This window comes from Aotus nancymaae, unplaced genomic scaffold, assembly GCF_030222135.1.
Source record: "Aotus nancymaae isolate 86718 unplaced genomic scaffold, 86718_ANA_hifiasm-v0.15.2.pri h1tg000064l_1, whole genome shotgun sequence".
In the NCBI taxonomy this organism is placed as follows: Eukaryota; Metazoa; Chordata; class Mammalia; order Primates; family Aotidae; genus Aotus; species Aotus nancymaae.
Window position 1 is genome coordinate 8648244 of NW_026988479.1, and position 23016 is coordinate 8671259.

General features: G+C 47.4%; 1 protein-coding gene across 3 annotated transcripts in view; it reads right to left on the reverse strand.

Moving 5' to 3' along the window:
- FSTL4 (follistatin like 4) overlaps positions 1 to 22266 on the reverse strand; it is a 435486-nt gene extending 413220 nt beyond the window's left edge. The window contains exons 1-2 of one of the 3 annotated variants that reach the window (XM_012441992.2): positions 22050 to 22266; positions 14034 to 14169 (exon numbers count right to left, since the gene is read on the reverse strand). In XM_012441992.2, coding sequence (XP_012297415.2) covers positions 14034 to 14159 — 126 coding nt within the window. In that variant the 5' untranslated portion in view covers positions 14160 to 14169; positions 22050 to 22266. The remainder of the gene's footprint in view (positions 1 to 14033; positions 14170 to 22049) is intronic. The other 2 variants (XM_064366315.1, XM_012442064.2) reach the window with 2 other exon arrangements.
- Between the last annotated feature and the right edge of the window lie 750 nt (positions 22267 to 23016).

Below are 23016 nucleotides of genomic sequence, written 5' to 3' on the forward strand. Positions count from 1 at the left end.
CCAGGAGACCACCTCAAACTCTGCTGCCCCCCAGGAGGAGCGGATGCCTCCTTTGATATGCTGCTGTCTGCTTTGGCCTTCCAAATCTCAATGTCATCAAATGTCCTTTTCCTAGACTCAAAACTATGCCCTTGGGGATAAGAGCACAATACTGTGGTTAGGAATACATGCTAGACAGTAGAAAGCCAGGTGTAAACCCTGGCTCTACCACTTACTATGGGTGATCTCAAACAGCTCACTTATCTTGAAGTCTCAATTTCTACATGTGTAAAATAAACAAATTAATGGTACCTCATAGACTCTTTTGGAGAAGTCAATGAACTAATCCACTTAGCACTTTAACAAAATGAAAGCTGTTTAGTAATCCTATCATTATCAATAGCTATAGAACTCAAAGAAACCCATATTAGGCATGAGAATTCCTATCGGGAAACTCTTCTTTATTCTTGTAAGAAAGAGAAGGATAAGAGGAGCCATTCAGACATCCAGCCCAGAGCTTCAGAAGACACTGCCACCTTTCATCCTTACCCTAGAGATGTCCCTAGCCCTCTCTAACTCTTGGCTACATAGAAAGAGACATCATAACGAAAACCAAATGTTTAATGCAATAAGACTTTGTACCTAGCCGGGTGCAAAGCTGAGCATCAAAAATGGAGAGGTGGGGAGTGCATCTATTGCATCTTGTCTTCCATGATGGCAGGCCAAATTATCCCATGGCAGCTCAACTGCGATTCTGCTTGCTGGATTTGGCAGGGTGGTGGACCTTCTAAGAAGAGGCACTTGGTTGAGCCATGACTCCCCTCCCACATAACCCCTCTTTGTTCCCAAGAATGATTCCAGCTAAACTGCAAAGCAGCTGCGCTAAGGAGCTCCCTACAGCCACAGGATATGTAACTCTGGAGTCACAGGGCCACATCTGAGCACCAAAGCCTGCTCCCCTTTAGTGAGTTTGATGGGCCAGGCATGGACATGGGCTGTGTTAGTCCATTGTGTGCTGCTGTAACAGAATACCTGAGACTGCATGTTTTATAATGAACAGAAATTTATTGGCTCACAGTTCTGGAGTCTGGGAAGTCCAAGAGTGAGGGGCTCACATTTGGTAAGGGCCTCCTTGCTGCGTACTCCCATGGTGAGAGCTCAAAGACAGAGCAAGAGATCCAATTGGCATCCTCAAGCCCTTCTATAATTGGCATTCCTGAGGGTGGAGCACAGAGCCCTCATGACCTAAACACCCCCATTAGGCCCCATCACTTAACACTGTTACGTTGGGGATTAAGTTTCCAACACATGTTTTTGAGGGAACACATTCCAACCATAGTACCCTGGGAGCCAAGGGCACTGGCACCAGGATAGAGGGAAGGGCCAGGGTAGTGTCTGGCAAAATGCACGTCTACCTGTGGAGGCCAAGCCTACTTTACAGCCTGTCTGCAGGGATAGCCTAGGAATGGATAAGTTGGGCTCCCGAGCTGTGCAGCCACAGACAGGCCAGGTTGGTGAGGTAGGGTATGGCGAGGGTGCTGACAAGACAGGGAGAGGAAGGCGGGCAAGCAAAGTAGGGGAGCAAAGATTTAACAGCACAAGGCAGGTCTTACTGCCAGAGCCAACCCTGGCTCTGAAGATCTGAAAATGCGACTCCATAAAATGCCCCATACTTATACAAACTCGGCTCACTTTTCTCTGAGCACTTGCTGAGAGGTTTGAGGCTGGCTCTGCAGCCTCACCAACTGTCCTCCACCCACAATAACCTCCTCTCATTCCTTCACAAGAGCCACCCAGCGCTGCACCCACACCCTCCCCTCAGAGCCCCCAGAGGCCCCCTCACCTGCTGGGACCTGCCTCCTGGCCACAGGCAAATGGACCTGGGAAGATACTTCCCCAAGCTGAGCCAATAAGGGTCTGGCCCTTGAGAACCTGAGGACACAGACAAACCTGAAATGAGACAGTTCGAGGCGCAGAGCTGCAACAAGGGCTACGCTCAGAGCTCTGTGGAAAGACCAGTCTTCAGAGAGAACAGGCAGAGGAGGAAGAAATGGAGAAGCGGGGCAGTGTGGCTCGGAAGGGAGTTGGGAGACAGACTGCCAATACCTCTATGCCTGAGCCCCTGAAGGCATTCTGCCATTGGCTTTGGGAGAACGTCTGGGGCCTCACGGCAATCCTTCTTTGTACATGAGTATCTTAGCAAGTAATTCTGCTCCTGGCCACCAAAGGGTCCCTCATGAGTCCCCTGGCCCACAGACCCAGATATCCACCTTAACCAATCTCTTCCCTTTTCCCCTCCTGCCAGACATGGCCCTATTCTACCCTACACCTAGACTCAGAGCATTCCTCCTCCTTCAATACCCTACCCACCAGATCTTGGTCTGCCTCTCCAAGTACCACCGCCTCCAAGAGGTCCTTTCCAATCCCACCTTCCACCTAGCTGTGTCTGTGCTAAATTCTCACACCATCCACGGTTTGGCCCTTGCTGCTAACAAAATACGTTCTGTGTTACATTCGCCCCTCACCATGCGATTGCCACATTCTTAAAGCTGTTTGTGAGTATTCTTTCTTCTCTCTCATAATCCCATGGTGAAATATCGGACAAGAACTTCTTGTAGAGCACATGACCATCTTTACTTGTAACACAAGAACAGTCATTTTGAATAAATTCAGATTTAAATTATATATACCGTTCTCATCTAGAATGGATAATGAATGACAAATAATTTTGTTCTAGTCAGCATGGTCATAAAAGTGTTTTTGTTCCTAAGACTTACTGGACTACTGGTGCTATGGTTTGGATGTTAATTTGACCCTCATTGTTGGAGGTGAGGCCTAATGGGAGGTGTCCAACTCATGGAGTGGATCCCTTAGGAATGCCTTGGCACCACCCTTGCAGCAATGAGCAAGTCCTAGCCTACTAGTTCCCAAGAGAGCTGGCTGTTAAATAAAGTCTAGAACCTCTCACTCCCACCTTGCTTGCTCTCTTCACCATGTGATCTCTAAACACATCCATTCCCTTTCACCTTCTACCATGAGTGGAAGCTTCCTGTGGCCTCACCAAAGGCAGGTGCCGGGGCTATGCTTCTTGTACAGCCTGCAGAGCCATGAGTCAAATAAACTTATTTTCTTTATAAATTACCAGACTCAGGTATTCCTTTATAGCAACACTAAATGGACTAAGACAACTGGCTATAATTAATGGGACCAGGATGGGTAACTGGACCAAGGTGCAACCCTACAGTAAGGAATAAGACCTTCAGTAGGACAGTTTTGGCCACCAAGGTGGTGGCGTCACATGCTGCAGTACCCTAAGCAAGATGAAGGATGAAAGAGGAAGCTGGGAGTGTCTAAGTGTCACCCACGTAGGACAGACACAATGCTGAATGCGGCAGCCCTGTGGGTGTCCAGAACCTCAACAGCCCCCTTCTTCACCCTTTCAACACCACTCCCAGGCCTGAAACTTGTCCACCAGTAATAATGAGCATTCACATCCTCTCCATTGCCAGCCCAAGTCCTCTGAGGGGAGCTTAGGAGTCACTGAGCCAACAAGAACACAGCCATATCAGGTGGAACCACTTTAGGGGAGTGGGACCAGAGGGGTACAGGCCCTGGTGGACAAGTTTTGGGAGGGAGTGTTGAAAGACGGTGAAGGAGGGGCTGGTGGAAGTTCTGGACACCAGAGGGCTGCTGTATTCAGCACTATGTCCATCCTAAGCAGGTGACACCTAGAGACCTCCAGCTTCCTCCAGCCCCCAACCCACACTCTGAGGGCTTTAGAGCAGCTGAGCCAGGGGCCAGCACAAACCTGTGATACCAGATCTGCTATCAGCCACATACACCCAGGCGGGGAATGTCTGGACTACGAGAACAAGTGTCCACCCCTAGGACCAGGCGTGGGGAATCAAGGAGGCAGATGGAATTCCTTCTTTATTAAGATGTACTTCTTTCTAATAAAGTTGTACTTCCTTCTTTATTACTCAATAAATATGTCCGCTTTTCTTTAGGCTGAAGTTGAGAACTTAATTTTGTCATTACCTACAGGTTAGAAAAGATCATTAACTAATGTAGGTGTTTAATTCCTTCTGCTAACTTGGGATCCATTCCGAAGCAGCTGATTGCTCCTACCTCCCACCCCCACCCCAGTGGTCCTCAAGCCCCGAGGATGGAATCACAAATCCCATTTCTCTTCAATCACTTGGCCAGCCTTAGTACAGGGCCAGGCACACAGCTAGGTGCTCAGTGGATGCCTGTTGATTACTAAGATTTAAGTCAACCAGATGTCCCTATTGGCCAAGCCAGACCAGGGCTCAGAGACCCTCTAGGTAGGGATACCACAAGGTCAAACGGGAAGTTCTGTTTCAGGACACAATCCTAAGCCATACTGCCAGGCATGAACACTCAAGCATGAGGCAGAGAAGCCTACTGTTCTTGCTTTTTGTTTTTATTGAGATGGAGTCTCACTCTGTTGCCCAGGCTGGAGTGCAGTGGCATGATCTTGGCTCACCACAACCTCCACCTCCTGGGTTCAAGCAATTCTCCTGCCTCAGCCTCCCAAGTAGCTGGGATTACAGGTGCATGCCACCACGCTCAGCTAATTTTTTTGTATTTTTGGTAGAGATGGGGTTTCACCATGTTAGCCAGGCTGGTCTCAGACTCCTGACCCCAGGTGATCTGCCCACCTCGGCCTCCCAAAGTGTTGGGATTACAGGCTTGAGCCACTGCGCCCAGCCAGAAGCCTATTCTTCACTCTTCAAATGCTAACATGAGAACAGCAGTAACAACCAAACAGATAATAGCAGAGGAGGAAGAAAAGTCACCATGGGGCATATTTTAGAGCAACTCCAATTAGAGCATCTGCCTGGCAGGCCTCTCCCGTTTGACACCTCCCAGCGTCCCCACATGAAAGCCTACTTACCTGGAATGGACGCTCGAAATGTGGCATCAGCAGAACCAACAGAAACTTGACATCTTTTCTATAGGGACTGAAGTTTTCAAGGACGTTTTAAATGCAAGGCCAGAAAGGGAAATAAATGGAACAAGAGTTGTTCTTTTTATTTAAAGAGCAAGCTTTAAATGATAGTAGTACTCAAACAAGCTTTCAGTTCAATTGTCCTAAGACTCGCATTAAGAAAAGCCATCGAGAGTCTTATACCTACTTAATGACATTTCAAAAGAGAAGTTCTCCTTTCTTCCTTCTTTGGGGATGGCTGGCAGCCACCTACCCCGGAGCCACAGACTATTTCTACTGACCCTGAAAATTTTAAGCTCAAACAAAGGATCCTGCATTTATTTGATTTTACGTTTCACTCTCTAGGTTCATGGTTTTGGCAAGGGTCTGGCTGCCTGCCACAGTGATGCTGGCCTCCAGAGAAGAAACAGCCAGAGCCAAGCAGGCCCTCAAAGCCATTCTAGGAAGGGGATGGCAACTGAGTCAGGGTCCCACCCTGTTCCTACACACAGCCCATAGGACTCGCTGAAGCCTCTACTGGTTCAAGAAGAAAGTTGAGAAGATTTGAAACATGGGATTCTACCAGAAAAAGCCAAAGGCAGTCCAGTGACTATCTCCTGGGATTTCTTAGGTAAGGAGTCCAGAAACTCAAGACGCCTTGTCTAAACCCCATATGATGATGAAATGAATAGTAAAAGATGGCTGACTTGATCACTTATTCAACAAATTTATGAACATTCTGCTATGTGCCAGGCTTTCTGGACACTGGGGATACAGTCCCAGTCCCAGGATATTTACCACTCCACTGGAAAGAGGATCCTCCTACCCCGAGGGCTGCCTTGCTACATGGCATGTGGCCATAGCCAGCAGCGACAAGAACTGCAGCTGACGTTGACACCTCAGGCCATGGCTCAGGAAGGGCACATGGGCTTCTTGACAGGCACTGACTGAGGTTCTGGGATGACAAACACAAAACCACAGCTCCAAATGCCGTGTTCTGTGGAGGCAATCTGTGCCGGGCACCTCACGTACCATCTTAGTCCTCGTGACAACCCGGAAAACAGTACCGTTATCACCTGCATTTCACTCATGGTGAACCTAAAGGCTGAAGAGGGTGATTCCCTTAGCTCCACGCTGGCAAGGGAACAAACAGATTTTAGCCCCTGGGCCCTGTGAGTTGAGGGTGCACTTGAGGCAAAGGCAGGACTGGGGATGCCTTAGGTAGCGGCACAGACAGGCGGCAGGCAAAGAAGTGATTCAGCCCCAACAGGAAAAACCAACTAGAGGGTTTTAAAACAACAAATATCCTGGAGGAGACAGTGGCAATATAAAACACACAGGGTGAGTTAACAGGGTTCCATGGTGGGGGAGGAGGATAGTCATTTCTCCCAGGAGCCTAGAGAACCGTGCATGTCAGCTTGCCTATGCCAGGAGCTCACCCCACCACCAGCCAAGCAGACCACCAGAAGCACTGAGGACTTTCAGCCCCAGCAGGGGAAGAGGCATCCTCTGAAAAGCAGGCCATGCTTCAGAGGCCCCGGGCCCTGGCTGGGGCTGAAGCCTGGGTTGTGCTGTGGTTGTGTGTCACCTCTGAGGCTAGGCCAACTCCCTCACAGGTGCAGAGGCATTCTGTCAGCCATGTCATGGGCTCGCTGGTGTTCTCACTGATTCCCTGGAAAGGACTTTTGTAAGAAATAGAATATGACTTCCCTTCTCAACGTTTAAAAAGAATAAGACACACACACAGTTTTCAATCTAGATTTCAAATAACACAAAACCTTAAACTCTAAAGTATTTTAACAAAACAACAGTAGCAGCCTCTGTCTCCAGCTAAGCCCTCCAGAAGGGTTTCAGTTCGCATCCGAGGCCCACTTGGAACAAAGGAGGAAAAGTCAAGGGCTCAGTGTCTAGATGCAGCATCAAGCAGATAGACAGGTGCAGCCTTAGCCCAGTCCCACCGACCAAGGAAAGACAGTTCTCTCAGGGTCTCCTGACCAACACCAGCATCAGCTCTCCCCACTCCAACCCCCGTGCAAGATCAAGCTGAAACTCACCCTGTGACTGAGGGAAGACCCCAGCCCTGCAGGCCACTCACACTCATTCTTCACCTCTGCCAAGAGCACACATTTCTGGCAGGAGTGAAACAAGGCTGATTTTTATTAAAAGGAAAGAGATTGGGTTTCTCTTGTTCCACACCTTCCTGACTCAAGGGAATTCCCCCAAAGAATGGCTACCCATCAAGAGAGAGGCAAAGATGACAGACAGATAGCTTCTCAGTCACCTGGGCACACCTCTTCCCTGCAACACCAATGTGCCCGCATCCACCACAGTGTCCTTGGTGTCACCTGCTCAGAGCACCGGGCCCAGATACTCCCACATCCTCCATGTCTAGATCCAGTATGCTCCACCTCCCAGGTGGCTGGTGACAAGACAAAGCCCGGGAGCCAGTGGAAGAGACCACAGCCATGGAGGCAGAAGGACAACGGCTCTGACTTGGCAAGACCGAAGAGTAGGGCCTGCTCATGTGGGCCTTGTTAGAGCCTGCCTGACACAAGTATGACATTTACTTCCATCCAAATGGGAAGCAAGAGCAATAACCCACAAGGCACAGGGGATAAATCAAGCAGATGATTGGGACTTGGCATATCTGTGCTGCCAACTCCCCGAAAAATGGAAATTGGATCCCCATTTACAATACATGGCCTGATGTCCTGATTACAAGGGTGGGAAGTTTCCTAGAGGAGTATAGATTATTTAGCAACAGAGGCATAAATAAAGTAGTTAGATGAGTAAATGCTAAATTAAGAGGAAGAAAAATAATGGTTTTCTGTGAACTCATAAATGCTCATTTTCCTGGGTCACAGAACTTTTCAGGGCCAATTAAAATTCTGTCAACTATGATCTCAAAATGCTAAAGAGGCACATAGTGCACTAAATGGTACAGAGTGGAAGGGCTGGCTGGAAGCGGCAGAGAGGACACGAAGAACAAAGACGGTGACTTCCCCTGTTCAAGGACAAAGACAAAAACAAGACTCCAAAACAGCGCACCAACACGGTGATGCTCATCCCCAAAACAGGCCAGCTGGCCCTGGGGACAGAGACGGGGCAGGACACCAGTATAGGAGCCACGGTGGTGGTGAGGGTGAGTGTGTGTTGCTGGTCCTTGGAGCAGGGGGTGTGGGCTAAGCCTCAGCATTTAAAATCACCTCTCAGGATTTAAAACCACCTACAGACAAACCAGGGGGAAACCATGGGTTTTGAGAGTGAGGGTTACCTGTCCAGCTGCTTGAAAACAGGTGAAAATGACCATAGAAGTTCATCTGTCCTTTCACCTACCTGCCCCTAAGCTGGTCTCATCAGGCTGTTTTGCAGCATGACTGTAGCCTGCCCATTTATCTCCTTTTCCTGACTGCAGTCAGCAGCATCATGTCAGCAAGAACCAAAAAAAAGGCCAGGGTCAATCCAACTGGGATTCTTCTTCTTGTTTGTATGCATTAAGGGAGGCAGGGGGACTCCTCTAGGGCTTTCCTGCCCAGTGTCCCCCAGGATCTGAAGTATTAGCATCACCTGGAGCTTAGAATCTCAGGACCCACCTCAGGTTTGCTACATCAGAATCTAAATTTTAACAAGATCCCAGACCATTCATAAGCACATTGCATCTCAAGAGGTGCTGGAGCAGGGTACAGCACACTCCATTCTATAAATGGGAATGGGCTCATCCCAATGCCCCTGAAACTTTGGGAGGTTCTGCCACCATTGTTTGCCTTGAAAATTATGAATGTACTGATAACGTCTACAGGTGGGAGGTTGTACCCTCCCAGTTTTACCTGAAAAACTAATATCTACATCCTCTGACTCAGAATAATCAGCAGAAAACTCTGGCTAGGTGTTGGGGACCCAGAGAAGCTGCCACCACTTCAGCCAGCACCACACCTGCAGGGGAAGTTCTGAATCCTTTTGAAAGGGATTCAGTTATCTCAGGGCTCCACGGCCCTGGGGAGAAGACCATTCCCACCTCTTGCTGAGAGACCTTGCCCAGAGTCTCATTTTCTTTGAAAGCAAGTCAAATGCTAGAGTTTGCAATGGTTTGCAATGGTGAGTATCCCAAGGGTGATGAGGCAGAAAAGACACGAGAGACGCAGGCAAGCCTGTACTGCAGGTGAGGCTTAAGAAAATGCAAACATCCAGCCTGGACCCCCATTGGTTCACAGGGAAGAGGGAGTTTCTTTTATTTTTGCCCACAAACCAGCTGAGGGCCAGGGTGAGTAGAGACACCAATGGACAGATCTAAAGCCCTATAGATGATCAGCTGTTCTTCCCCAGTAATCAATCAAAGAGCACAGTCAGGGGTATGGGTGGTGGGGAGAACTTTATCAGAAAGGGTGGTTGTGGGTGAGGGGCACTAGTGTAAAGACAATGAATACATAAGAACAGTGAAAGAGTTTTGTAAAATTTTAATGCCCAGTCTTAGCAGGCCAAGTACTACTGAATGCCCAACCAAGGCAGACAGAAGCAATGGAGCATTTAGGGACTGCAATTTTTGAGGCTGTCCTCGCAGGCATAGGAGTGTCACACCTGCTGTCTGGGTCTGGGGCCAACACTTGGAGCAAGGGGAAGGGGCTGGTCAGCCAGGGTAAGATCAATGCGGTCTTAGGCTGACCCCTGAGGCTAGGGAGGCAGGGAATCATCACATATTTCTTCTGCAAAGACTTTACTTTGAGAGAAGTTGCAAATATTGAAAACCCATGGTGTCTGAGCTCAAAATCTATCTCTGGTCTATAAGCACTGAGGTGTATGAGGTGACAATTTAAGAAGAAATCAATATGAACACTCACAGGTACATAGTACATGATGTATATACCATAGGTAAGAGTCATTTAGAGAAAGTTCAGTAAAATGCATGAAAGATATATAAGACTGTGTAACAGCCGCCATTCAATCCCAGAGCCCAGCAAATGGGTGATATGCTGGTGCTGGAACACAGCACCCAGGCCCCAAAAGTGGGGGGCTCCTACCACAGTACCCAAGTGCCAAAAGTGGGGGGCTCCCACACCACCCAGGCCTCAAAAGTGAGGGGTTCCTGCCACAGCACCCAGGCCCCAAAAGTGGGGTGGCTCCCACCAGAGCAATCAGGCCACAAAAGTGGGGGGGTCCCACTGTAACACTCAGGCCCCAAAAGTGGGGGGCTCCCACAAATGCCTATCTCTCAAAAGCAGGTCAGCTCTCTGGAGGCTGCTATTATATCACTTCTCACCCTTTCCTGGTTCCTTGGTTCCCCCAAATATAAAATCCTACCAATACTGATTTTACTACTATATTTATCTAGGCCAGAGTACAGACAGTCCCTGACTTAGGTATGGTTTGACTTAGGATATTTCAACATGACAGTAGTATGAAAATGATACACATTCATAGAAACCATACTTTTAAGTGCCGATACAACCCTTCTGTTTGTTACTTTCAGTACAGTATTCAATAAATTACATAGGATATTCAATGCTTTATTATAAAATAGTTTTCATGTTAGATAATTTTGCCCCAAGTCTAGGCTAATGTCAGTGTTCTGAGCATGCTGAAGGCAGGCCAGGCTACGCTACAATGTTTGGTAGGATAGGTGTATGAAATACATTTTCAACCTATGACATTTTCAACTTACAGTGAGTTTATTTGGATGTAGCCCCATCATAAGTCAAAGAGCATCTGTGTAGGACAAAGGGGGGAATATAACAACATTTCATTATTTCAATAAATTGTACCTCTCAGAATTGTTCCCTCTGAATTCAGAATTCCATTAGCATTCTAGGCCACGTTCTGCCACTCCACTCTCGTGAGAGAGGCACTCCACCCAGCTGTATTTCTTTTTATCTATGTCTGTAAAACGGTAAGCTCCTTGAAGCTATTTCCACTGCAGTCTTTGTACATAAAACAACAATTTAACACTTGCTATAATTGCTTTAAAAATATGCGCACACACACACAATGGTCACTTAATTTTTATTTACCCTTAGGTCATTCAAGTAATTGGTATAATAACTTTAAAGGTAAATCAAATCTTATTAACACTTTCTAAGTACTTTAAAAATCTGAAGTCAATGAATATTTGTGTGAAGTATTACTATTAGGAAGAAACACACAGAAACATTTTAATATCTGGTTCCTGAAAAAGGTTTTTGACTTATTTAGAGTCTCAGGAAACTCTGTTGGTTTTAATTCTTCCAGGAAATAAGACTGTCTGAGGAAACTGCTTGAGGAGTTTAATATGGTTTTGGCTGTGAATTATCGATACATTAATAGCTACAATTCAAATGAGAAACTACCCAGAAACTATAACACGCAATGACTTTCTTGGATATTAGGACATTAGGATGCCTGCAGGCTGCTCACAGATTTGCCGGGGAAACCATCCACGTCCCCCACTGGGAGTGAGCCTGCTGTGCAGAGAGGTATGCCCTGCGCTGAAATACCTGATGGTCTGGTCTGGATTTTGAAAGGACCAGAGTGACTTTATGACCAGGACCAAATGTCACATAAATATCGATTGGCTTAAAAACACATTGAACCTCTATTTTGCTCATAAAATTAATAGGCACTATGGGGAAGAGGAGATAAATAAGATAGGCTTTAACCACATGCTAACATAAAATTAAAAGAGTAAGAAAAAAAAGAGATAGGAAGGAGTAAGAGTTCAGAAAAAGAGAACAGATGTGACCAAGAGTAGTCAAAGAAGGTTCTAAAGAAAAGGTAAGAACCGGAGCAGGGCCCGGAAGCAGGAGGAGATTCAGATGCAGAAAGAAGAGACAGCACGCCCCACAGGAGGCCCCTAGTGAGCAGGGGCATGGGGGTGCATGGAGGGATGCACAGAGCATGAGCAAGGACTGCAAACAAACCTGTTAAATAAGTGTTCTGCTCTCTGGTTTTTTCTTCCTTTGGGTTTTTTCCTTAACTTTTTTTTTTCTCAGACATGATCTCACTCTGTCACCCAGGCTGGAGTGCAGGGGTGCAATCATGGCTTGTTGTAGCCTTGACTTCCCCCAGGCTCAGGTGATCCTCCCACCTCAGCCTCCCAAGTAGCTGGGACTACAGGAGCACACCACCACGCCCAGCTAATTTTTGTATTTTTAGTGGAGATGGGGTTTTGCTATGTTGCCCAGGCTGGTCTTGAACTCCTGGGCTCAACTGATCTGCCTGCCTTGGCCTCTCAAAGTGCTCGGATTATAAGTGTGAGCCACTGCGCCTGACAGTGTTCTGTTCTCTGCAGCTAAACATTTAACATAGGCCATCCTATGCCGTAGGCCCATTCTCATTATCATCGTCTCATTTAATTACCCTCAATGAGTAGAAGTTATAATACGGCAAAAACAAAAGCTATAGCAAAAAATATGTATATGATCAATAGGGCTGTAGTTCCTGTGGCGCAGATTCTACACAGTCATCAATTCCCTTTCCTGAAGCAGCAACATTCCTGGACTTGGAAGACAAAAGCTACCTTGGAGCTGGGATTGCAGGGGAGCAAAATAACAACCCCCAGAAAGCCTTATTTCCTTCCAAGAACCGGCATCTGCTCCTTCTTGTTGGCACACAAAGAATTAGGGTGTTAACAGCTAAGACAAAGAGGCCCTGGGTTGGTATCAGCTTACCTTCAATTTACCTCCAGCTAAATCTCACCTTAATTGACTTCACACTTTTATTTGAAATAAGTGGTTTAAAACAGTGGGCAGGTGAGCCCCAATAGTAAGAAGACTAAGCAAACCTATGTGTTTGCCTATTTGCTATGCTATTAAATATTCAACAATATATGTGTAGGGTTTAAGTGATCATTTTCTCTTCGTATGGATGTGAGTATACTGATAAAGCTGTTCCCATAAGGGAAATGCTGTTCTCACCAGCAAGCCAGCCTCCAGACTCTTTCAAAAGAGCATTAAGTTGCGTCCTTCACGGATTTAGATGGCAGAGATAGCGTTTCTATTTAATCATCTGCTCACCACAAAAGGAAGGCACACTAACTTCAGCAGGAAAAGTGTACATTAAATTACTTCTGAAGCTCCCCAAAGACTGAGGCTTGTAGGTTTGGGATTGCATTACAATTAAGTAATAATGGAAGAGAAATCATGTCTTTTGATCAAATAATGCATTAATCCTACCCTACACAGAGTAATCTTATTCACTCTCTGGGAATGTTGACTTTTTGAGTTAATTTTTATTTCTCATTCCACAGGACAGGAAACAGGGACAGAGAGAAAGAGAGCAGCAGGCATCAAGGAAGACAATGGGCAGAAAAGCACCCTGAAAAGCTCCCTAATAGGAATTAGTATTCATTACAGCACAGAGAAAATCCCAGGTGGTTTTAATGGTAGGGTGTAGTCATTTCTCAAGGTTCAGCACACAGAAGGCATTTTCTGCAGAAAAAATTACACATTGTCCAGGAACCCCAAACTCATGGGACCTACTACTTTGGGCTGGGCCAGGTTGCAGCTTCTGAATGCTCTTTAGTACTTAAGACCAGGGTTCACCAAGCAATTAGCAGAATATCCAGACTCTCCAGGGAGGTATTTGAGAACAAGTTTTTCAAGCACTTTAGAAGCATTTATATATACCTAACATGCCATTAATCATTCTTATCTGTTCATTAAAGCACTCTCCCTTAGGACCTCCACTTGCCAGGTCTTTCTCAGCCTGGTGCTTTTTATCTATATACCTGAAAAGTAGTCCATTTCTTTTCAAATATATTTTATAATTAAAATACTTCATTAATTCACATGGGTGTGCTCCAGCAATTAGTCTGCATTTTCAGAGTTTTATTAAATATACAGAAAGGCCATTCTCTTGAGGGTCTTTGTAGAAACTAACCAGGCAACTCAAGCTTGGTTTCGGAATACATTTTCAGCATCTGAAAGGTTTCAGAGCTATTACTCACGTTGTGTTATCAAACTCTTGTCTGTATCCACACATGTTGCCTTCCTCCGTCCCCCACCAAAAAGGGAGTGCAATTTCAATTCACTTTATGATCTAATTGCTCTAAACTAAAGGTGGAGGGGAAATCAGATACTGTAACATCTGAAAGCAATTAGTTTGAAATGTCATGTCAGTCAGGATGTGACTATACCTCTGCCTGTGACTCTCCGACACCCACGTCAGGGCCTCTGCTGGTTCCTGGGTCTGTCCATCCCAGCGCAGCTGGCAGCGAGGCTCCAAGCAGTGTGAGATGCAGCCAAAAGTCTCCTGGTTTCATTTTGCTGAGTCTGTTGAAGAAATGACAAATGCTGAGAATAAAACATTGTGAGATGGACATAGTAAGTCACAGTGAGTTAGTATGTGTTCCCCAGAATCAGATAAACCTGGGTTTAAATCCTGGCACCGAACTTCTGTTCTACCTTGGAGAAGTTACATGACTTCTGGGCCTTAGTTTACTTATTTCTAAAATGGCAATAATACGTACAGCAAAGGGCTTTTGCGAGGATTGAAGGAGTCAGTGTCAGGCATAGAGTAAGAACTCTATAAATGCTATCTCTTATGTGGAAACCCATTTGAAATGCCACCTACAATTACATCTCTAAGAACAAACCAAGGTGAGGCAGCTGGGTCACCTCTATTAAGTTACCATATAACCATCCACACTTCAGTTTTCTGAGAAAGCATTTGGGGCTGGGCACACAATTAGTGCTGCAGAAATGATGATTATGGCTGGGTGTGGTGGCTCATGCCTGTAATCCCAGCACTTTGGGAGGCAGAGGTGGGTGGATCACTTGAGGTCAGGAGTTTGAGACCAGCCTGGCCAACCTGGTGAAAACCCATCTCTACTAAAAATACAAAAATTAGCTAGGCATGATGGCCAGCTCCCGAGTAATAATCCCAGCTACTCGGGAGGCTGAGGCAGGAGAGTCGCTTGAACTCAGGAGGTTGCAGTGAGCCAAGATCACGCCACTGCCCTTCAGCCTAGGCAACAGAGTGAGACTCTGTCTCAAAGAAAAGAAATGATAATTAAGAATTATGTTACATCTCTGGCACCTCATTTGCAACTGACACCTCAGTTTACAAGACAGTGAGCTTCAAAATGGCATCATAAGGTCTAATAACTTAGTTTCAAGACCAACCATTTTTGCAGCAGAATCTAAGCATTCAATGATAATGGAATTTCAATAACCTTTAAGGTGTTTCCTGAGGCTCACTTGATAGCATTATTGTATACAGTCCTAAAAGGCAAGAAGTGGGCAATTCAAGGTAATCACATAATTGCATGGATGAAAAAACTAAGGATCAGCTACAACAAATATTCGAGTCCAAATCATGTACTAAGCATTGTGCTAAGGAAATGAGGACACAGACTATTTTACTTGTCTAGTAAGCTGCACTTTTTTGGAAAAAGTCTTCCACTGTGAATGGAGTCTAACCATTATTTCTGTATTCTGATTAGGGAACATAACCAGATACAACTTATTATGCAGTACTCAGAACTCTTACTCAAGGAAATTTTAGGGGTTACTGATTTCTGCTTGTACCACACAATTTAGTGCTGAATCACATGTGGTCCACACTGCATCCTGATCTAGGCTGGTGAGATAAAAGCACTGGAGCTCCTTGGAGGCCAGCACCCGGCATGAACTGGCCTAGGGCTGGTCCAGAGCAGACAGCCAGGTCAGGAAGAACTGGGTGCTTGAGGGACCGGGCAGTCCATCCCAGCTCACTCCCACAGTCAACAGCTTTGGAGCATCTCTACTTTAGACAATGGGGTGGAAGTTGTCGCAGCCACTAATGCTGAGGCCAGGGCTGCCAAACAATTACACTCCTGTCACATTCCAGGTTTTGTTTGGCTGTCATCCACATCCAAAGAGAGCTGCCTCTCCACATTTGCTTCATGTCTCCAGCTTGAGACAGAAATGCCCACAGGGAGGAGAAGTCGGACTCAAAATTGTGGGCCCGTAACACTGGCCTATGAAAAGGCAAGGTTATAAGTATGACTATCTTTGAAGAGAAGGTATCTGCTTGTTTTAAAAAGAGTCCATAAGTTCCCACTCGTATGTCTATTTCTTCGGTCACTCATCTTTGACATCTGTTGACAAAGCTGAGCTACTGGGGAAAGAGTCTGGGTGGCCAGTAAATATAATCTGAAGGTTATAGTCTTGCCGCCAGCACCTGCCCCCCACTCTGAGGAAGGCAGAGTTAAGCGGAATAGTGTTGCTTCAGCTGCCACCCAGGAGAGGACAGCGAGGACTGCAGCAGTCATGGCACCCCCTCCCCAGTCACCTCTGCACTCCTAATCTAGTGCTCTAGCTAGGATGTGTGAAATCTTACAGGGAGGAAGAGCAGGAAAAAAAAATGATGTTCAGCACTAAGAGAGAATAAAAATGTCTTCCCCTAACTGCAACCCATTTTTCTAAAAATAAATAAGGCAACTCCCTATTCTCCGTAAGTGATCCTCTTCTGGATGCCGAGCTACTTTCCAGAGACTGCAGAAAGCAGCTAGTGGATTTTTGGAATTTTTCAAAAACAGCTATAGGAATTTCAAAACCAGCTATAGAAATTTAAGCTAGAACTAGAAAGACATTGCTTCTTACTCTCATTAATTTTTTCCTATTTATGTACTATCAAACATTGCTCACAGAGTAAGCATACAGAGTGAGGTCTACTTTTCTCCCTTCCCATGCCTCCTACCTCACATAAACTAAAAACAGCAAGATAATCCTAATTTATTCTAGTTAATGTGCAGATATCAACTCCTGGAGTTATGAAATATACAAGCCACAAAATATGGTATTTAACTTTTAATCTGCTTTGTAATCTAAGACCAATTATGTTTTATGTTTTGGTGCTAATGGGTAGCATTAAAATAAAATCTATTCATTTCAACTGTGATTTTGGCAAGTGCCAAATCAGTCCATAAAAGGATGCACTAAGACTGCTGGTTTCTGAGTTGTGTTTCAGGAGCCCCAAGATCCAAGCATGGAGCTCGGTCTGGAGTTGCCTCTGGTTTTATCTGGTTTGTGTTTACATTTCCTGTAAGATTTTAATTGGAAACAGGAAAACACATGAACCAGGCCAATAGTTTAGTAGAAATACTCCTGGGGAGCTTGTTTGTAAAGTTCAGCTCGGTCTGTCTACCACTAGCTCTGATTTCATTTGTACTGTGGATGTGTTTTAGATGTCATTTTATACTTGTGGTGAATGACAACTCATTACATCTACAGCACCAACAGCCTGGAAATTTACAGCTCAAGTTTTATGACAGTTCAGTTCATAAAAAAGAATTAATATTGGGTCTAAATCAATTTTGATTATCTGTCTAGTAACCAAATAGAGACTATCTATTTGGTTAACACTTATATAGCAATTATGACATGTCAGGTACTGTTCTAAACACCTTTCAGGTATTAACTCATAACCCTCCTTTTTCTACTCCATGAGGGGGGCAATGATTATCCCACAATCAGATGACAGAGGAGACAGGGTCACAGAGAGGTTAAGGACTCTGCCAAGGCCATGTGGCAAACGAGCGGCAAAACTGAGATTCCAAGGCAGGCACACAGACCCATGACACCTATTCTTGTAACTCCCACCTTCTGCTGCCTGTCAACACTTACCAATGTTTTGTTTTGATAAACAATTGTCTTTAGTATAATGAGGAAAATCTAGAGGCAATAAAATAGGAGGCCCTGGCCCCAAGACTCTCTTTTCCTCTGAAAGCTGCCAAGAGCTGCCCTCCTCCTCATGGCTCCGACCGAGGGAGAAAGAGCCAAGCTGCTGGCCCTTGGGATAGGGGCCCCTTGGCAGACTCTCCTCAGTCTTCATTGCTGCTCTATGTATGGGCCAAGAGAAAACATGGTGGAAGGAAGGGAGGGAGGGAGACCGACCATGAAAAGATGCACAGAATCTCAGGCAGATGCCCCTCAGCTCACGGACAGCACCAGCATGATAAGGCTAGTCACTTTGGAGAACTGAATCTGTTAACAAATTAATTACTTCTCAAATCAAATAGTGCTACCAGCCTTCAGATAGAGGCGAATGCAAGAATATCCCCATTATAGAATTGGGAAGGTGCCATCCATAAGGTCACAAATCCCCCTTTTTAACCTAGAGCTCCTTTTGAGCTCAATTTAGATTAATAAGTTTCATTCAATCCTTGCTAAGTCATAAGTGTTAATTATACCTCTATCTGGGACTGTCCACATATAAAGAGCTGAGACTACCTTTTCTTCCAAACAAGTCATAAAGTACACTGACTTGATACTTAAGCCATCTTGTTTGGAAGGGAGGTATTTCATTGCTTCCCCTGTGGTTTCCTACCTGAGCTTCGAGATTCGCCCAGTCAGGAGAACCAGGTGCTAAACTGGTTGCTGCATAGATAGGAAACCAGAGGACCAGAAGGTGGAGGAATCCACCCAAGGTTCAAGGAGAAATCAGGGGCCAGGCCCAGACTAGAACCCAGGCATCCCGCCCCCGGGGCAACTGTTTGGTTCCTTATGTTATCACACACTTACATCTAGAGTAGAATTTTGCATTCTCTGTTTAGAGAGGCAGTTCTGATTTTCTCAATGCTGGGGGACCTCCATTAGATCGTCTACCTCCTTGTGAGAACCACAGGATTTTCAGGTGCTCTAAAATAAGCTGATATCTGTGCTATTATTTTTCTGTATTTAGAATTATAGAGGTACTACAGTTTACTATGAAGTAACATTCCAAATACTGGCTTGCTTTTTGAAGAAAGTTGAAAAAGCATGACATAGGAATGCAAATTGTTAAAGAGAAATAGGTATTCATATGAAAATTCCAAAATCTTCTCCACCCAGAGAACACACACAGGCATGTAAGCTGTCTTTACTGACCAAGTCCACAGGACAAAGAGAAGCAATGCCATTAAACTGGCAATGAGTTTAATACAAACTTCTCTTTCTATTCTAGGAACCAGCCCTGTTGGGAAGAGTGGGAATTCTGGCCCTCAGAGTTTCAGTGGCACTGTTCATCTATTATTCTTTCTTTTAGCCTCTCTCCCAGAACTCGCTAACTTTACCAATAGCCATTAAGGATTAGCCATACAGAAATGGCTTCTCTTTGTAACCAACAGGACCAGAAATTGCCTTAAAGAGAACATCAGGTTTGTGGCCCTGAATCATCTGCATTCTCAATCTTTCGAAATGTAAAAGTATCTGCCCTATACACACTGTAGGTGTGTAGCATTTTCTACATGGTATGTTGGCAATCCACATAGAAAAAATCAACTGCAACCACCAAAACCCTGGAATTCTCTTCTGCATGCCTGCTCAAATTTAAAAGGAAAAAAAAAGCCACATCAACTCCAACTTCAAACCATGAAGCTGTATGGGATCTTCTGAAAGGTTTAGGACCCTAGTGTTGATTTGTGAGTGTTTTAGGAAAAAAGAATGTGGTATAGATTTCCTAAGACAGTCCCTAAAATATCAAACCAGGGAAATTAGGCATGGAAATATAGCAAGCTAACCTTGCAGCAAACCATAATGAAGTTAAATTGCATTTCCTATTAATTATCTACTCTATATCATTAGTTAATTCTTCCCCAACACTTGATAAATTAGATGCCTAAACTATTCTACGTGCCATGTATAAATCTATGATATTCCTATTTCCCATGAAGTTTAACACAGACATACATGTGACTTCCAATAACCTTTATTCTTCCAACCTTCAAGTTATACCTCCTAAGTATCACATTATCTTGACTGCAGTTCTGTTTTATTTGAAGTTAAGAGGCAGAAAATGTAAAGAAAGATGTGCTCTTGAAATATCTAATTGAATTAAGCCAGGAGCACACAATTGATCACACATACGCAACTCAAGAAGGTTGAGTTTACAGAGAAACACTCAAACAAGGCAAGGTAGGAATTAAGGTAGTTTTATGAAATAATGACTATTCAATGCCAGTCTCTGAATATAGTGTTAAGTCAAACAAAGGATCATAACATGAAGGTCACATTTAAAAAATTTTACAGCCCTTAGTAAAAGGAAAAAAGTCCTCAGTGACTGACTGGTCATGCTGGAAAAATCCAACCTCCTCTTCCCTCAGTCATCTCCAGGGCAGAACCAAAAGGATGAAAGTTCTCCCAATACCCAGAAAAACAAGCTGACCCCTTTCTGGAAGAAAAAGAGCTTTCCTGGAATCGACAAAATTTGAGGATGATCATAAAATAGTAAGAGAGAAAAAAGCACTAGGGCAACTCTAACGAGCAATTTTAATACATTACATCAAAGTGGACTATTTTCTTGTGTGAACTCTGGCTCAGTCTGAAGTCTTGGGAGAGGGCAGTGCCTTTTTTTCCTAGGATGGGAGGGAAAAGCTAACATTCAGTGGAGTATGGCAGAAATGGTCTAGTGATGCTGCAGTGTCTCCTTACAACGCTAAGATGGGAAGCAGACACGTGCGCTGTAGGGCATCTGCTCAAGGGTCCGGCTTGAGCTACTGCCTGAGAGTTGCTGCGGCTCTGGAGTCTCAGAAGTCGCATCATTCACGCCTCTGACCATTCCCTTCCCAGGTGGACCCCTCAACAGACCACTGCCCAGATCCAGAGCCTGTCCTGGGAGCCAGGCACAGAAACTGGCGCCCGGCCCCCAGGATTAAGACGACCCTGTTAAAAAGCATCCCTGGTTTCCCCTAAATTTGGCGGTAGGAAAATAACTTGGGACTTTCAAGAAGAGTCCTAGTCACTCCCGGATCCATCTTCTCCCCTCACAGATTGTGATACAGGCCTGGTGAACATTTTGGCTGGCAGTTACTTCGCCACCTCTTATTGAAATTCTGTTTACGTTTGGCCCAGAGAACCTGGACGCATGTTTGTATCTCGGGGGCCCCATCTAGAACAATTCCTGGTGCACAGGCTCGCAACAAATTTACGAAGGGAACAGACTAAGCTGCCGGCGCTATTTTTCACCGGCGGAAAGCTCGGCGGAAGCGACACCTAGAGGGGACCGGCGTACTGTGATGTAGACGCGCAATTCATCAGTGTCGGGGGCCGCGGCCTCGAGCGAGGGCTGCTGGACGGCGCCCCGGCACCCGCTCTCCCGCCGCGACACGGACCTGGCCTGCCCGCCCCTCCGCCCCGCGCACTCCCAGTGCACTCGCCGCGCCTCCAGAAGGCTCGCCGCCCTCGGGAAACCGGGAAACCCCACTGCCTCGGCGGCTTTCCGCTCCCGCAAGAGTTGCGGGCGCGAAGTCCTCAGGTGTCAGGCCTCAGGTTGGCGCCGCTTTGTTGGCTGCAAGGAGCCCCAAAGACTCGCGCCGTGCTCGTCCCCAAACTCGAGGTGACACGCGCCCAAAGCGGAGTGCTGTGCCTGCCTCGTCCAGGTCCCTCCCGAAACTCAGAACTCGTCTTTGCTCTGCGGGCGCAAGGAGGGCGGAGATCATCCACAGTGTCAGTTCTCTTAGGATCAAGCCCCCAGCCCGAACGCCCCCAACACACTGCTCCCTAGACACCCTCCAGCGGGTACCCCGGCCGCTCGCTCTGGGCAGCGGCCGGCTCCGCATGAGCAGCGCCGCCGGCTGCCTGGAGTCGGGTCTTGCCGGAATTCCCTCCTCCCCAGCCTCCCGAGCGGCGGACCCCTGGGTATCCGGGGCCAGGCGAGGCGCAGCGGACCCTTCGGGCTGCAGCGAGGAAACGCAAGTTTCCCCGCAAAGCCGCTGGGAGGAGGTGCTGAGAATGCCTGCCCCGCGCCTCAGCCCAGAGCCAAGGGCGCTGGGTCCTGGCCGAGGAGCCGCTCGGGGTGCTGAGCCCAGGAGCGTCGCCTGCAGGATTTCGGGGCCGGGAGCGAGCTGCAGGCTCGGCCCGAGCGCTTCTGCGTGGCGCCCCGCGTGCCAACCGGGTCACTCCTGTCCCCACCGCAGACCCCGGCCACGAGCCTCGGCGCCCCAGCCCCTACCTCGAGTCCTGGCCTCGACCAGGGTAGCCCTGGCCCGGTGATCCCTTGCCCGCGGCCAGGCGGGCAAACTTGACTCTCTCGGCGCGGGCAGTAAAGACAAGCAAGCGCCCGCGCCGGGCCCTGCAGCAAGATGCGGGGCTGCGCGCGCCGGGACCCCAGTGGGGCGCAGCGGGACCGGCTGGTGGCGGCGCCAGCGGCTTGACACCCTCCCCGCGCCCACTCTCGAGCTGCGCCCGCCTACCTGGGACGGCCGGAGGCGAGCGGAAGACCAGGTGGCCGAACTCGGGCGGGAGGGAGGGAGCGCCCCGAAGCGGCGGCGGCGACCCGGCCCCGCGTCCTTCTGCTGGTCTCTCGGGCTGTCGGCGGGTCCCGGGCTCGCTGGAGGCTATTGAGGCTCCAGCTCCCTGAGCTGCCGCTCCCCGCTGCTGTGCCACCGCCGCCGCGGCTGCCCTATTTCTGCCGCCGGGACTGGAGCCCGTGACGTCACCCTCCGGGCCCCGCCTGCCCAATCGCCGCCACCTGTGCGCGCCGCCCGCCCCCCAGCCGGTCAGACCCGCGCGGCGGCCACGGCAGGTGCGCGGAGCAGGCGGGCGCGCACGCGGGGCGCGAGGACTCGGGAGCGCTGGGGCCATCTAGGGCCCGGCGGGAGGAGGGCCGGCGTAGCGCTCCTGCCTCTGGCTAGCGTGGAGCTCGGCAAGTGACAACCTCTCACCTCTACTCTCCTCCAGGCTTCTTTCTGGGCCAGGTTCCCCAAGGCTGTGCTCTCCAGGCCCACAGAGGGGTCTCTGAATCCACGGCCATTGCTTGTGGAGCCCAGGCGGGCCGGTACACCACAGCAGGAGAGCTGTCCCTGGGGCAAAGTGGGTGAAACCCCCCGCGGTTGAGACCCAACAACCTGTGAAACAGCTAAGTTTTTCTTTCTCTTTTCTGAATCTTCCCTCTTACAACTACAGAATCTTAAGACATTCTGGGCATAGAGGGGCAGTCCCGAGTGACATTTGCCTACCTGACCTAGCTGGGCCCAGAGGGTCCCTTCTCCCTTAGAACAAGACATTTATCCCTCCTGATCTCATCCCCAAGCCTGAGGCTCCCAGACTTTTCTGGATCCCTCTTTAACATTCACAGCTTTTGAGATCAGTCTTGGTTCCCGAATAAACTGGAAACACCTTCGTAACAACTAGGGCTTCCCAAATGGTCATACTGTAGCC